Genomic DNA, 16345 nt, shown 5'->3' on the forward strand with positions numbered 1-16345 from the left:
TGGATCTGGGATTTTGATGTTAATGTACAATGCAAGACTTACAAGGTGTTGAAAGTGGACTTTTGCACCTTGGCCCATCCTTTGCTTTGTTTCCTGACTTTCATTGCTGTGAGTATTTGATCTCTCGCAGTGTGTAACAAATCACAGTATTCTCCCCAAAGCCAGCCAGTGTTATCTATTTATTTGACACTGCAGAGCTGCTCTGAAGGGTGAATAACTCAGACAGATACATTATTAATCATTAAAGTTCAAAAGCTTTCAGAATATTAAGTCAGAAGAGTACAAGAGGATTGAACATACAGGGGGATGGGCACTTTGGGCAGGTATATAGAGAGCTGGAAATAAACCAGTACAAATTGTATGCTATCACGTCTGATTATTGCCCTGAAGATCTTTCAAATACACAGGCACAGGGATAATGCCAGAGTGGATTAGCGAAGTCTGATTGCATTTGGTTCCTACAGAGATTTTTTGTTATAAGGTTATTTATGTTGTTTTGTCCAGCATTTGAATTGAATGAGTGGAAGTAATTTAACTTCTGTTCTCTTCCATCAAATTTTGCCTTCTCTTCTCTTATAGTGCAATCATGGAACACAAAGAACTGTTGAAAGTTCCCTGGGATTGGCAAATAGGTAAGAAAACACTTTAACTCATTGAAGATAGTTGCTGAAGGAGGCGTGGAGACAACCAATGTTTGGGGAGGCTGGCACAAAGTTTCACAGGAGCCAATGTTTGTGACTTTTTCGCCAGTTACTGCCAAAGGTTGAACCACATGCCTCATAATGTTTGTTAAATGATCTGTCCTCCTGTTGCCGTACTATGCTTTCCTTGCACCATTAGGTTAAGCATATGAATGCCATAAGATAATTATTCAGACAGCCATGAAGTAAAGCAATAATGGGGTTCCAGTTCTAAGATTCAATGCAACTCTGGGACAAATAAATGAGGTAGTCATTAAGAGCCAAACCTTTTCAATGAATGCAAAGAAAGAAAATGGAACCTAACAAAAAACTATAAAAGTACTTGCAGTGCATATTATAGCCCCATAAACTCATTTCCAAGGGGAGCATTTCTGTATGCAAACGGTTAATTGCTTTGCAAGTAGTCTTGGTGGAATATAGCAGATGTGGCTTTTAGACAAATTTAGGTAGCATCATGCACAATGAAGCTCTTACGGTGTTTTGCTATGCAGTGGATTGCGTGTTCCCATTTCAGTTTGGAAGTTGAGTTTATGATCGAAGACTTCCGTCTAATTAGCCCAAGAAATTATTTGCTTTAAAAGCAAATCAACATTTAGGAGCGTCCCTATAATCACTCTTTTACTATTTATGGCAATAGAAGAAATAAAATACTAATAGTATAGAGCTGATATACTTAGCAGGGGATTAAAGCTTTGGCAATCCATTGACAATAGCTTGTTACCTAGTTTCAGAATTAACATCAAAATGACAGCTCAGAAGTGTGCAAGGGCAACTGATTATGTGGGGAATCCCTGAGGACAGGGGATACAAGTCATGGAATACACTGTTGTTTTCTTTAAACTTAGTTCACAATTTCCTCTCATCATTATAAACCTTAATAAAAACAGTGCATCTTTCACAAAACACTGCACCTAGAAGTCTTGGAGTTTGATGGTTGAGCTGTAAAACTAAATGACAAATCAATTTAAAGTATCCATGGAGAAACACACACAACTGCATACTATAAGTGTATTGGCCTTCTTTAATCTGAGATAATTAGAATAATTGCATCAGTGTTTGTTTATACTTCATGATAAGGAGCTCAGGGACATAATTAATCTGGTACTGATGGAACTAGCAATGGTCATAGTGAATTAATCTACTATCCGTGTAAATGTCATACATACTTCCATGGGAGTTCTGTTGTAACTCAATACCAGTGAAATATGCTATTAAAATAAAGTCTTACTTGGTCTGTGATGCCATTAAAATGTCATTGAAAGTTAGTCACTAATTCTGAAGAGTCCCTATGCTTCATAAGGAGGAGATCATCTTAGCAAGAGCATCGTAGATATGTACTTGTTTTGTTAGAGCAATAATTGGAAATGCGGTGCAGTTGAACATGGATTAAATGGTGACAGTTATGTGTAGTTTTGTGTTCTTCCCTGGCTTCCACTGCACTCAATGTGCTTTCCATTGCATTGGCAGTGATACACGGTTGTCAAGTAGTGATTGACAAATGTATGTCAGGGTGTTCACAGCCTTGTCCTCAATAGTTATCCACTGCGACAGACTCAAACCTGCAGTCCAGCAGAGTTAAATCACCAGCCTTCTGAATGGTAGTGATAAAGTCACAGCAGGCAACCTAATAAATAACTCAAGGTGGCCTGTTGCCATCTGCCATAATTGTGCTATTAAGAATGGATGAGCTACCTTTCAACTGATGTAAAATGCAAATGATTTTGGAATATAAAGATCTAAAGCCAATCTGTTATGTCTATCATCTTTAAAAGAGGCTGTGGCCCTCCTGGTTTTAATTTTGGAAATTCCCCTGATACCTAGCATCATCTTCACACTTAGGATAAATCAGTGTAGCTCTCTTTGAATCCTTGAAGGTTTAAGTGTTAATACTTGCTGACAACCTGACTGAAAGGAGAATGATTATACTGTTCTGACTGAGTGGTTTCATATGAGACCATGACACGTTTTGGAGAGTGATACATGAAATAACAACAAATAAATTAACATCAGTTTTGTTTAAGAGAAAAGCCAGTTTGAATCTCCAAGGAAGTGTTCTGTGTTACAGAGGGTTTGAATATTTCTGAATGGTCTTTATTCCAAGAAAACAGCATGAAAAATCATAACTGATTCCATTTCATCCCAATGAAACGATAGCTTTTGGAGTAAAAACGCAAAGGATAAAACATGCAATGTTCAACCAGCATGCTCAGGAGCTAAAACAGAAGTTCCCAAGGTATGTTAGTCTTGGTGGTACTTGGGCTACTTTAGAGAGTCCCTGGGGGTAGATCCTGCCCATCTGTGTGAAGATGCCCAGTCTTAAGACAAGTGAGGAGATACTGAAGGATTGGGACTTTTTCAGCCTGCAGAAGAGAAGTCGAGGAGTTACCTACAAGGAGGTTATCAAAAGAACAGAGCCAAGGTCTTCACAGCGGTGCATGGCAGGAAGATGAGGGACAACAGGCAGAAGCTGAAATGAGAGATTCAGACTGGATAAAAGGAAAATCTTCTTCACACAGAGGACAGGCAGGCAGTGGAGCAGGTTGCCTAGACAGGTTGTGTGGTCTCCATCCTCAGAGGTTTCAAGACCAGGCTGGACAAAGTCCTGAGCAACTTGGTCTGATCTCACAGCTGAGCCTGCTTTGAGCAGGGTTTGAACTAGAGACTTCTGAGCTCCCTTTCAGCCTGAATCACCCCACAATCCTATGATCCTAAGTGCCCAGTTCAGACACTTACCAGGCATTCACACCCAAACAGGGAAAACTGGTGACCTTACCCATTAGGGTGAGCACTGACAGACAAGATGGGATTCCTTCCACCAACTTTAGATATCTGGGATGTGGACATCTGATTTAGTTAAATAGAATCCCTTTATCATTGGCAAGAGTAAACAGGCATGACAGAAATCATACTATGCTAAAGCTAGTGTCTAAAAGAGGATGGACAATTTCCCAGTCTCTTCATTGATCACCAACCCTCAGTATGTGTCCAGAGTTAGGTGTAAAGCATCCCACCCACAGCTGCCTTCCTGCATTTAAGCCTTCAGTTCAGGACAACGCCAGCACATCTGAAAGCAGACAGTTAGAAAAGATGAGCTTCTCAGGGTTTAATACAGACCAGCTGATCAGCCGATCATTACAAAAGCACCTCCTAACTTATCAGGTTGCTTCCTTCCAGTGCCTGCTACAGGCAATCGCTGCTGGTGACTCAGTGCCTGGTTAGACACAGGTCCCAGCACCTGGGACTGCAGCACTAGTGGTGATTCCCAAGGCTGCCATCGGCACTGCAGGCGTACCCAAGGAAGCTGAGGCTCCAAGCCTTTGACTTAAAACATATTTTTAGTCTGAAAACTGGCCCTCTAAGAAGCAATATCTGAAAATCATGTGATGTTATTTCCAGTTTGCTTATTGTCACCACTAAATGCCATCCAGCTGATGGGTATTACATGTATTTTTAAGATTTAAATGAAATGCCACTTTACATTCACCTCTGATAGGACAGCTACAGTTTAAGCAATTTTTCACTGGAACTGAAATGCCCTTTGGAAAAGCAGCCTGTGAAGTGCATGTAGTTGACTGCCGAAGAATATGAACACCAAGGCGGTACCATAAAATTATACTGTTAGTTGAGAGCATAACCCAGCAAAGCACCTGAATATGTTTATTAAATCCAGACTGACTAGCAGGGGCTTGGTGGACCAGCTGGCGGTTTGCAGACTACACTTTGGGAATGCTGACTTCAGGTCCAGAATGGCTTTTGCACCTGACCAGTTCTTGATTTAAGCCTGGAAGAAAAGTTGTCTTAATGCTCATGTATGCAAACAATTTCTCATTGATCAAAACTACTCTCCATTTGATGCAACCATTTGCCTACTACAGAAGAGTTGCAGAGTTTGCATAAAGCAAAGCCTAAGACTGATTCAGTTGTTACCCATATACAATGCACACCTTAAAAATTTGCTACCTGTTATTAAAAGCAGTTCTTACAATGATTATCCATATTCTGAATGTAAATTCAAATTCGTTATCATGCCATAACAATTGATACACAGACACTGACATTTTGTGACTACTGTATTTGTTTCAGATGAATATACACTTCAGATGCTTCTAAGGGACTCAAACTATCACGGCTGATTTTGTCCTTTAGATAGCTTTTCTAAAGAGTTTTTAACTAAGTGGATCCACAAGCAGATACAAATCATTTGGGCTTTTTTTCCCCCTTCTAATTCCTTTCAGGACTTTGGCAATCAGATTTTCTTCAACTTTTAGTCAATAACAACATGCTCGGAGGAGCTGGCGTGAGTCTAAATTTAGGCTCGTGCACATATCAGCTGGGAATTCTGCAGCATACGGCAGCCTAAGAAATATCATTTGCATGAGAGCAGATGAGTGAAGTGTTTGCTGTTTTTTTAACTTCATATTGATTAATTTGTCTTGGGATTTATCAAGTAATAACTGAAGCAATGAATTCTTTCCCAGTAAGTTATTTAGGTTTTTAAATGAAATTAGATTTTTACTGTAATGTATTTTTATTATATTAGTGTCTAACAATCTAATTTGTGTGAGGCACTCTGTAAACATGTAGCAAGAAATAGTCTCAGCTCCGGAAAGCTTTATTAAGGAAGGCAGACAAAAAGTGGTAGAGGAACAAAAGCACAAAACTGTGAAGTGTTTTATCAGGTTTGGTGGCAAAATCGGACTAGGACCTCTGTCACTTGAGTGCTGTCCTCATGCATTCATCCATTAACTCCTCTGCAAATACTTTTGCATTCATTTTTTAGGTCCATTCCCAGAAAATATTGTGTGCTCCATCCAACTCAGCTGAACTCAGCTGGTGTTGGGGACATTCAGCTCCTTAAGAGTCTAGATTCTATGTGTCCAAATGCATCATTCCATCCAAATTTATGTTGGACATGAGGTATTCACTAGTAGTGTAAGACACCAATTTAAAACAGCACTGCTATTATGGGGACCACAGGGAGCAGACCTTGTGTCCACTGCTCTGTAGGTATGATTTTCAATGGGTTTTGTATATATTTAGAATGATGCTCTTAATCTCTCTTAAGATGCATATATATGTGCATCTTAATAATTTGAATCCATGGTTTTTTTGAAAAGAATTCTTCGTCCTTTTCTAAAAACACAGCCTTCTTCCTCCCAACACGAGTCATTTCTGCAAGCTATGGAAGGTCACTTTGCTTCTTGTTTCTCTTCCGCAGGCTTGTTGTATGTCGGCTTTAGTGCCTGTATGTTTGGCCTCTACAGCTTTATGCCAGTGGTCATAAAGAAAACCAGTGCTACTGCCGTCAACCTCTCCCTACTCACAGCTGACCTGTACAGCCTCTTCTGTGGATTATTCCTCTTCCACTACAAGGTATGTGGAAATGAGAGACATATTTGGGTAATAGCTGTAAGCCTGAAGAAATACCAGTGCAGAACAATGAAACAAAAGAAGCCTCCAAGCTTTGCTAGATCTGCACAGTAAAAGTGCAGATTTTTTTTATACTTCAGGCTTCCCACACCAAAACCAGTTTTATTTTTTGTGATTTCCAGTTGTTAAAGAGAGCTCATTTGGTCTTGTTGTTACAAGTTTTAAGATTTGAGTACCTGTTCATCAGCAACTGTATCACTAATTTAATTTTACTTATCAAAGGTAACTTTCAACTGCTGTGACCAGACCCAGAGTGGCAACATGAAGGGAAGGACTCTTCCAAAAATCCCATAGAAATTTTTTGCCCCATAACAAGGCTGTTTCATTCATGCTGATTCTGAATGTATTACTCATAGTTGTCCATGAATTACATCTTTCTTGTCAGCCAAACCAATGGCTTGCCTGTTAGTGTAAATGCCAAAACGTGCAGCAGATTTTTGTTGAAATTAGACTTTTATATCTCAGGTTCTCTGATATTTACAGCACTGTGTTGTACAGGCACACATTTGGTCTCCAATTGCAAGGAATGGCACTTCATTATTCACTAGTATTCCCCCCAGGTGTCCATCATGTGAAAGTGGCATCAGGGTGCCGTAGGCAATTGCTTTGTACCGTCACTTATTCATAAGAGGGAAGTTACTTGGTAACTAAAATGGTGGCCCAGAGAATTGTTAGGCAAATGAAAGCCTTAAAATACTGAGTAGCTAACCAACCCAAAACAGATTTTGTGATACTAATGGTACCTGAATGAATCTGGATGAGACAGTGAAAGTTCAAAGCTTCAGAGTCCAGCATAAAATTGGGTTTTGCTGTTTCCTTTTATGTTGTTTTTATGGCTTTAAGAATTTTGCAGACAGAAGAAAAGCAAGTATAAAACAAAATTTTACTGAGAACACAGTACAAAGGTTGCTGCTTCGCAGGTCTATCTCATGGTGATTTGGTTCCTAGTTCTTTCTGCCCCACGCTTCAAATCCGAAGTGTTTGAAATTAGGTATTAACTGAAAATTGCTATCCCCTGTTCATAATATTTTTTGATACCCATAGAAAAATATATTTAGTGATGTTATTCCACTGTTTCTAAGAAAAATGCCTATGTTACACAATAAAAGACAGACAAATTTAATTCTGAAGACAGTGGCGGTGTTGTTTTAGCAGAATCAAACTCTGTTAGAGGGAGAGACTCAAAAGGCAGCAGGGTTGGACAGCTTTGTGCTCAGCATTGCTCAAACCTGACAAAAAAGACAATTTTGTAAATGCAAACATTAAACTTCAGGCACTTGAAAGACAGAAGGTGCATAAAAGGTTTCAGTTTTTTCCTGTGTCTAATTGTTGGGTACACTGGCAGCGCCAGGAAGGCAGAATTTTCAACCTCATTGACCCCCTGTCTTTCTACTGTATGTGCATGTCAGCTCTCGACCGCAGTGGCACCTTGGCCTTCCTGTAAGACCCATACTGGAAAAGTGCTCAGGAGGAGAAGGCTCAGAGCCGGTTTTCTGGTTGAAAGCAAGGTCTCATCATCTGTCCTGATAAACCGCTTGAGTTTCACCTCTGAAGTAGCTGGTGGTCCCCTCTGCGCCTTACTCATCTGATTAGAAAACTGTTTGAAAATCTCATTCTCCTGCAGTTAACCGTATCATGCAATCTTCTCACAAACTCTTATCAAACTCTTACTTCAGCCTATTTAGATTTTTTACCTGCACTGCTCTCCTTGGGTTACTGTTTCAGAACATGACTGCTCCAACAGTTAGAAACCACCTTATTTACAGCATAAATTTACTTATGGTTGGTTTTGATCCACTTGGTCTGCCAAGAGTATCCCTCAGCATGAAGAGTGCCCCTGTCTCCTTGACATTTTACTCCATTGGTACCTCAACAGAGAGCAATCATATCCTCTCTCAGCCCCTAGTTCACTAGTCAGAGCAAGCCACACTCTTACCTGTTCCCCCGAGCACCTCTGTCTTTCTCTGCACCTCATCCAGTTGGATTTCATCCTTCCTGAGATAGTCCCTTCAACTCGTGAAGCAGGAAAGATCCCTCCAGCACCTGGTGCAGTGCTCTTGTCTCTCCATTTCTTCAGGAAACGTTACCCCCTAAATAGTAAGACTGTATTTACTTTTTTCATCGCTGCTTTTCCTTTGTGGTTTGCACTCATCCTGCAAGCCATGTAACTCGTGTGTGTCTCTTCTTTGTTCTTCCCAGCTGAAGTGCTGATAAGGAGAAGACCTTTGTCAGGACTTTGTGGAAGGGCCTTTACCTGAAATGCAGTATCAACTTCCCGAGCTGTCAGTGTCTCCTTTCATGCCCTTCAAACTTACATTGCAGAGGAAATTTGAAAAGGGAGGCTATATTCAGAGAACAACTAGCTTTAAAAGCCCACTTAATTATCTGGTTACTTCTTTAGTTACCATGTTTTTATCCTTAGTCAGATCACCTCCTCCTTTTCTTTCTGGTTTACTATCAGCTGTCATTTTATATGGGGAAGTAGAACTGTGAAATGTGCAACTTGCACTCAATAATGAAGTCTAATATGTTAACATTAAATGATCTAAATTAATTCCCCTCATAAGACTGTGTACTCTTGCTTGTTTTCTAGCTTCTAAAAAGCTGTTTCGTTCCCAGCCCAGCTGTACGTCTCCTTCAGATACAGATCTTCTGCTTATTGCTGCACTGGCCAATGGGCGAAACCCCACTTCACTGGGAAACAAATGGTTTTATGCTGAATTAGGATCAACTGAGCGGTTTAGTACCCCTTGCAGAATATAATTTTATGAGGCTTTCAAGAAACAGTTATGATTTTTTCCCTGTGCTGCTACTTTTATCACCAGACAGGTTTATTGCACCTATAGCAGTAAATCTATGAAAATCCATGGAAAATGCGGGAAATTAGTTTAACTGGGCTTTAGAGCCTCTGAAACCAAACTGAGGGGAAGATTAAGTTTGAAGTGTTTTGATTCGTTAGCATTTCATTTTTTTATAACACAGACTTGCAACATCATGGCATGCAGGACAGTGAGATTATAAACAGTTGCATTTATATTCTTACCCCATATGCAGATATCTTTGTAGCACATTGAACAGTTCCCAGGCCCATGGAAGCTAGAAATACAGCATGTTAACTTGACACAACTCTGGTGATATACTCATAATTCAAGATGTGAATTGTTCAAGGTGTTATTGTATTAAAATGTAATGATTTATGACTTTCAATTTGAGATAGATGACTAGATTGTAGTGCATCATTCTTAAAATTATCTACATCCCTCAAATAAAAGCTCTCTTTTTAGTTCTTCTGTAATCAATAATTGATTCCAAATATTCCAGTGGATGGGGAAAGGTGGCTGGCCTCTTTGGTGGCTGAATACTGGCCACTGCCATAGCATTTAAGTTAACAACTCCATATCTTCAATCCTTTTTTTAAATTCTCACCATATTTATATATTTTATACAATTTTGATCTTCAAAACTTTCCTAGCTATCTGTTTTCATTTCACCTTCTTCTTAAGCACAATTAAATTTGCTTTGAAAAACAAAGGCCATCAGAGTCCTAAAACTTAACAGGTTGGTCACAGGTTTACATGACGGTAAACAGCTTGGGAACCAAACAGGAGGATGCGATACAAATGTGAGATACGCTGTGTAAAGGGATGTCTAGGCATAGCGTGGAGGAAATTTAACGTTCTGAGTAACAAGACTGTCCTTGCCCTGTCAGAGACTGCGATAGCCGTTCTTTGTCATGGATACACTGGCACCAGTGGTGCTGGGAAATTCAGGGCCAGCTCTCCGGGTGTACGGGGTTCAAACTTTTGTATAACTTCATTTATTTTTTAGCTTAGGAGGTGTTCTTTTTTACATTTTAGTCTCAGCCTTAGCTTTATTTTTATGTGAATTTTTAAACTTCATACTTTTCATTTGCAAGCCATATGTTGTGCTTTAGTCATTCTAAGTAAATTGGGTTCTCACTAAATAATCTAAGTAGTTTATTTTATGTTTTCCACCAGCTAGAGCATGCATACTGATTGTGTTCTGCACCAGCAGGTCGAATCACACTATATCATATCATTACCTAGCAAGCCAAGCACAGTCAATTATATTCTGCCTTGGCAAATTCATTCATTATTTTATCCAAGATGCAGCTATAAAAATTCAGAATTTCTGGATATAGTAGCAATTTCCAAATGAAGAAAATGCATATATTTCATAATAAATTAAGGAAGTCATATATCTTGATTTAGAATCGTGGAGAGTATCTGTGACAAAGGACTTGGCTGCACAGATAAACGTGATACTCAAAACCTTTCAGCACTAGAAATCTGAAATTATGCTAGCTGAAACCTTGCTTGCTGATGCTTACTGATGCTTCTAAAAATTACTTTTCAATGCTAATTCCCTCCAATGGAAGGGAGCAGATGACAGCCTTCCCATTACATCAAGAAACAAACCATAAAAGAGAGTGGTTTTTAACATAACGGAGAAGAGGGGATACAAATTGGGGGCAATAGGTTCCAATTTCATTTTTGCCAGCACAGATCCTGAGCAATGCCCATGAATTGGGGATTTACGTAGACTCCACTGAGGTGAAAATGTGGCCCTTACTGGAAACAAAGGAGAGTTAGGAGCCTCCATTAAAAGCATGTACTTTACCCTCCTGATCCAAATCACTGAAGCCAGTATGAGCTTTTCTGCTGGCTTCAGTGGCTTCAGTTCATTTTCCTAAATTAGGAAAGTCTGCCACTCAAGGAATAATCTTTAAAAAAATTCAGTTTCATGACTGTGGAGCTAAAGACCATGCCTTATTGTGACTCCATATGCTTCACACAGTCCTTTTTTTTGTTAGTGAAGGATGGATATGATGTCTGTGGTTTGGGAGCAGGAGGTAGAAGTGGTTTGGTTTGGGGGAGAATTGTTTGTTTATTAGTTTGATTTTTACTTGGCAGCCATCCATAAACACCTGAGAGACTTTTCCCAATCATCTGACCAAACTGAGAAAATACTTCAAATGATGTTCTCACCTTTTTTTTAAACCTATCTGCAAGTATAAGCTGAAGGCAGTAAGATCCTTTGCTTGCACTTGTTAGGGGACTGACACCTACGTATTTTAAACTTCGACAGTGGTGATGTCAGTGGTGCATCATTATTTCTAGCAGAGCAGGCAGTGCAGGCTAAACAACTCTTTTTTACATTATTACTTCCTCAGTCATATACTTTTGGATATTTTCCTGATGAACTTGGATATGCAAGCTGCTTGACCCATAAACTCTCTGTTTGAATGGAATGTAATCTTACAGGGCCTCTATCCTGGTGAAGGCTTCTAAGCCTTTGATAATAATGAGGATAAATCATACTACTAATTCATTCCTTATGCCATTGGTAATGTGCAGAAATCTATGCGCGTGTTTCCCTTTCTTTTCCAGAGTACTAAATTTCTTACAGGGGGACTCCCTCTCAACACCTCTGTTCCCATGAAGCGGTACTGTCTGCATGCCTTTCATCTAAGTGGCATTTTAAAAGCTTCTTTTTCACCTTTCCTTACATTTATGTATTTATTTATTTATTTATTTGAATTTCCTCCTCCAAATTATAATCAGTTAGAAAATAGTTAGGCATCTATATTTGAAGAGCTACCTTGAGGTGGAAAGGAGTTAGGTGTGTCTTTGGTCACACTTGAATGTATATTCCTGGGACAGAATATACATCCGCTCACCCTTTGTCTGAGGGTGCAAGATGCCATACAATAAAAAAGCTATGAAGTAAAATGACAAAAAAGAGTAGAAGCTGGAAAATGAAATTACTCCCACCAAGATGTTGCACAGTCTGACGGTAGATTTTTAACAACACAGCACAGATATGGCAGCTTTCTGAAAATACTGCGTTGTTAAAAGGGTATTTCTTCCTTTCACAGTGTTATCTTGCAATAGATTCATTAGTTGCAAAGCATGAAGAGTGAAACATGGATACTCACTGTTGTGGAGCCATCAAAAAAGAGTGCCAAAGAAGTGGCATTCGTATTGCAGAAGTTGCGATGAAAGCTTCAATTTCAATAATATTTTTTCAGACACTAGCTCATCATAAATGTCAAGTTTTGTAGGTTGTTTTCAAGGCTTTTAGCTTGGGATTTTTTTTTGTGTGTGGTCTCATGTTAAAAGACTGCTCACAACAGAACTGGTTAGGAGTTTTCTAGCAAAATACATTTTTGTTGGAAATGCCTAATTATCAAAACAGAAACACTAAGTGAAAACATCCTGTTTTCAGTATGCTCCCTGTCGCAGATGGAGTGAGAGTGTACTTCACTCGTAAGAGAGAAGCAAAAATATTCTTTATTGATATAGAACAGGGAGTTAACAAAGTTCAATGTGACAGTGGTTTAACAAGATTTGATGGCAAGGTACACTTGATTATTTATTGCATAAGAGGACAGGGTCAGACAAAACTGTCAGGGAGACCCTCCCATTGAGTCATGAGGATCAGAAAGGATCCCCTTGCTTTCTAAACTCCATCTCAGAGAGGAGTCTAGCTGTGGCTAGATCCAGTCCTAGTCCCAGACTTGGTCAACGGTTTATGTCTAAAGGATTATATATGTGCAATCAATCCTTTATATCACTTAGGTAAGATTTCAAAGTTTAGCATGCTATTAGTCGCTTACCGAGGATCTGTTGCGGCAAGGAATCTCTCAGCCTTGAGGAGTCACCTTGAGAGTGGTCCCTGCTCAAGGGGAGACCCTGGTGTGCAGCCCGCTGCCGTGCAGGAGAGCTCAAAGGGCTCTTGGGCTGCTCACTATTTATGGGGGGTAAGATGATTGACCCATAGTCGTATTTGCATATCGGCTGCAGATGTTAGTTTCTTCCAAATTTGACTTGAGTCAGACATTGACCGACACTGTGGTTAGGTGGATGCATTGCCATAAATTAGCCCTTGGCTATTGTGTTGTTATCTGTCTCCCCCGAATCCACTTTGAGCTGGATGCATCCATCACAACCAGACGCATCCATCACGACCGCCACTGGTGGTTATCGCTTGAGCAGGGTTACGGGAAAAGGTCAGGTTGGTGGGGGAGGTGGGGAGCACACCGTCACACTCCCAAGGAGACACAGGCTGGCATTTCTCAGACCCTGACTGTTGTTTTGCTCACTCACGTAAGAGGTTGCAGCAGCGCACAGTTTCCAGTGTTTTCAGCCAGGTATTCTAGGACTGGAAGATCTCAGGCATGAGAAAACACAAGTTATGCAGCTCATGGATTCTGGAAAACAGAGAACAAATCCCAGTTCTGCATTAGGCAGCCCAGAACTCCAAGAAGGAGCTTTTAAGACTTCCAGGCATCTGCCATGGAGATGCAATCTCAGTTGCCAGAGTTTCCAGCAAGCGTACTTTGTTTTAGAAACAACAGCTTTAGGTGTTTCATAAGAGAAGAAAATGCAGGATTTCTGTTCTTCTAGCTTCAATGTCTACTTTTTATCTCAGTTTAGGAATTTTTTTCTTTTCTTTAATTACAAAACAACAGTTTGGTTTCCTAGCCAGGAACTAGTTCATAATTACAGCAAGAGAACAGCCAGGAGTTGATCTACCTACCTATGCATGGGCTTATATTCTCTTAACCATGTAATTTAGATTTCTTAATGTTCTTAGTGAATGCCTGGTTAACAGGGCTTACTGGCAACAGCACTGTTCTGTGCCTTGCTACTCCACGCCTGGTTGTCAACTTATAGTATGGTTTTTGGTTTTTTGTATCAAAGATTAGATGGTCATAATATTTATTTTCTTTCTCCATTCCTTCCCCCTTTTTATTGTGTGTAACTTTTGAACCAAATCTTTTTATGTCTCAGTATCACATCTTCCTGCATAGCTTAAGTATTAAAATGTTAAAAGAATTGTTTGCAATTTCAAAAGAGCTTTTCAATTTGACACATTTATACTCTTTTTAAATACCTGCGTAAGGTAGGTACACAAGTAAATTTTCATTTGTATAAAGGGTGTTTGAGGTCAGTTGAAACTCATGTAATCACTAAAGAGAACCAGTTTCAGACTGAAGTAAGAAGTAGTTTATACTGACAATCCAACTAGTCGGGGGAAAAAAGCACCACTATGTAACTGAGTTTTGCCTTTGGTCATATTGGATAGCAAATTGCCTAATGGATATTGACTACTCAAAAGAATACATTAAATGAAAAAGGAATTTAAATGTTAACTGTAGTAAGCAAATGTGTACAATCAGCCTGTTCACAGACAGTCCGCAGAGAAAGAAAAGAGACAGTATATCTACTTGTGCAATCTACTTAAATCAATGGTCAGACTTGCTTGCAATGAACCGCTTAAGTGCTCTGACCTATAAGGCACTGGGAAAGTGGTTTACTTACCTTGTAGTGAGAAGCTGTTATTTTTCAAACAAAATCATGAACAAAGGTTGTAAGTCCTAGCATAGAACCTATTCATTTCCTCTAATTTTTTATACAAAATGAAGAGGAACCACAGGATCGTAAGTTTCCAACACTGACATTTCCCTATACAGATGATGTTACGCTGAGGGTTGGTATTGCTTTCAGTTATTACAAAATGCTCTTTCGTAAGTGCCTTGAACAACTAATTGTCTTTGGAGAATGAGTTGAACATGGATAAATAAACAGGAGTATACTTTGACTACTTGAAGAAGGTAATTCACATCACTGTCTCAGGACCTGAATTTTCAACACCTTGCAGAATGCTGTGTCCATCATCTCCAAGTCTTCATTGCTTTCTTGGCAGGGGTAGGCGAGGGAGAGCGGTGTTTGGGGAACTAGTGAGAAATGGTTAGGGAATTGGGGTTGTGTGTAATTCAGGATGCTGTTTCATTTTGTATGTAATTTGAAGTCACTGCTGTCTGCAGTTAGAAGAGGCGATCCCACTAGTCTCTTCTGTCCCCACCTCTGCCCCCAGGCTCAGCAGTGCTCTGGACACATGAGCACTGTAGCAGCCAAAGGGAGGCAACAGCATTGTAGTGGTGGAACATGCAACAGTATCCTTACATTTAGCGTAAGGCCTCCATCCGTCAATCATTTTCATTTGGAGTTAATAATTGGGTATTATTAACTTAAAGAAATGCAAAAAGCCAAGTATTGTAATAATGGGCTTTGAGCACTTGGAGCCAAATAACAGTCATCTCAAATTACCTTGTTTGAATTAGTTTTGTGTTTCAATATAAGAAAAAAGTTGTTCAGAGATCTCTTAAATATACCACAGAGTACATTATGAAGCTTAGTTCTTACATTCTGAAGGAAATAAATAGTGTTTTGGAAAAAGTAGTGAAGAGTCATGTGGAAGGTAAAGGTGAAGTGCTTATAATTCCTACCCAATATGAAAGTGCAGACATATTAGTGGAAATCTTCCTGCTATTGGAACTAATTAACTCTTGAATGATAAATCTTCAACAAAACCATATGAGTTTTAAAGGTGCTGGTGAGAGTGGGCTGAAAAAGGAAATTTGGGGGAGTGGAGCAATACAAATGCATAACAAAAGAGAACAAGAAAATGGTTTGAATGAACTGCAGAAAGCAAAAAAAAATTGTAACAAATACTGTCTTTTACTTTATTACAAGAAAAAGGACAGACAGAGAAAAATAACAAAGACGTCCTATTAAAAGAGCTGGATCTTACCAACAACATACCTTTACTAAATGATAGCTCAATGAATATGAAAACAAAGACCAAGAGGCTTAGGTTGATAATTATTTGGGGGGGGGGGGGAAAGAATTAAATGAGAACCTCAGCATTTCTCAAGTCAAGCATACTTTTGAAGACAAGGGAGTACAATGAATGTGTCGAGTTACATTCGTCAGCAATAATTTGCAACCCAGAGGAGACAGCAAAAAAAAAAGTCATGAATTAGCAAAGTAGCAACTGCATTCAAAAGCTTCAATAAGGTTCAGTTACTGAAAATCTACAAAGATTTTCAAATTATGATTCTTCAAATTGAATGCTATTTCCACCTTAGCATATGGACACAAAGGCTAGAAGTTCCCCAGAGATGTAGACAGAATCATCTTTGAAAGCAAATGGTAAGGGTTAAATGCAATAGCTGCATTATAAATTTGGAGATTTCTTGCAGAATTGAGTAAGTCCTTGTTTCCAGAAGTGACCAGAAAAGGAGGCAGAATATTTAGGAAGTGTGTTAAGAATTATGCCTGGCCATCCACATGGTCCATGAGCTGCTGGGAAGAAACATATGTAAAATGGAAATGAATTAATTT

At 39.3% G+C, this 16345-nt stretch overlaps 1 protein-coding gene across 1 annotated transcript in view; it reads left to right on the forward strand.

Annotated features, from left to right (window-relative positions):
• Window positions 1-16345, forward strand: part of SLC35F1 (solute carrier family 35 member F1) — a 257285-nt gene that overhangs the window by 225706 nt on the left and 15234 nt on the right. The window contains exons 6-7 of the mRNA XM_075498623.1: window positions 580-632; window positions 5920-6074. Coding sequence (XP_075354738.1) covers window positions 580-632; window positions 5920-6074 — 208 coding nt within the window. The remainder of the gene's footprint in view (window positions 1-579; window positions 633-5919; window positions 6075-16345) is intronic.

The sequence above is a fragment of the Mycteria americana genome, chromosome 3 (genome assembly GCF_035582795.1).
Source record: "Mycteria americana isolate JAX WOST 10 ecotype Jacksonville Zoo and Gardens chromosome 3, USCA_MyAme_1.0, whole genome shotgun sequence".
Classification (NCBI taxonomy): domain Eukaryota; kingdom Metazoa; phylum Chordata; class Aves; order Ciconiiformes; family Ciconiidae; genus Mycteria; species Mycteria americana.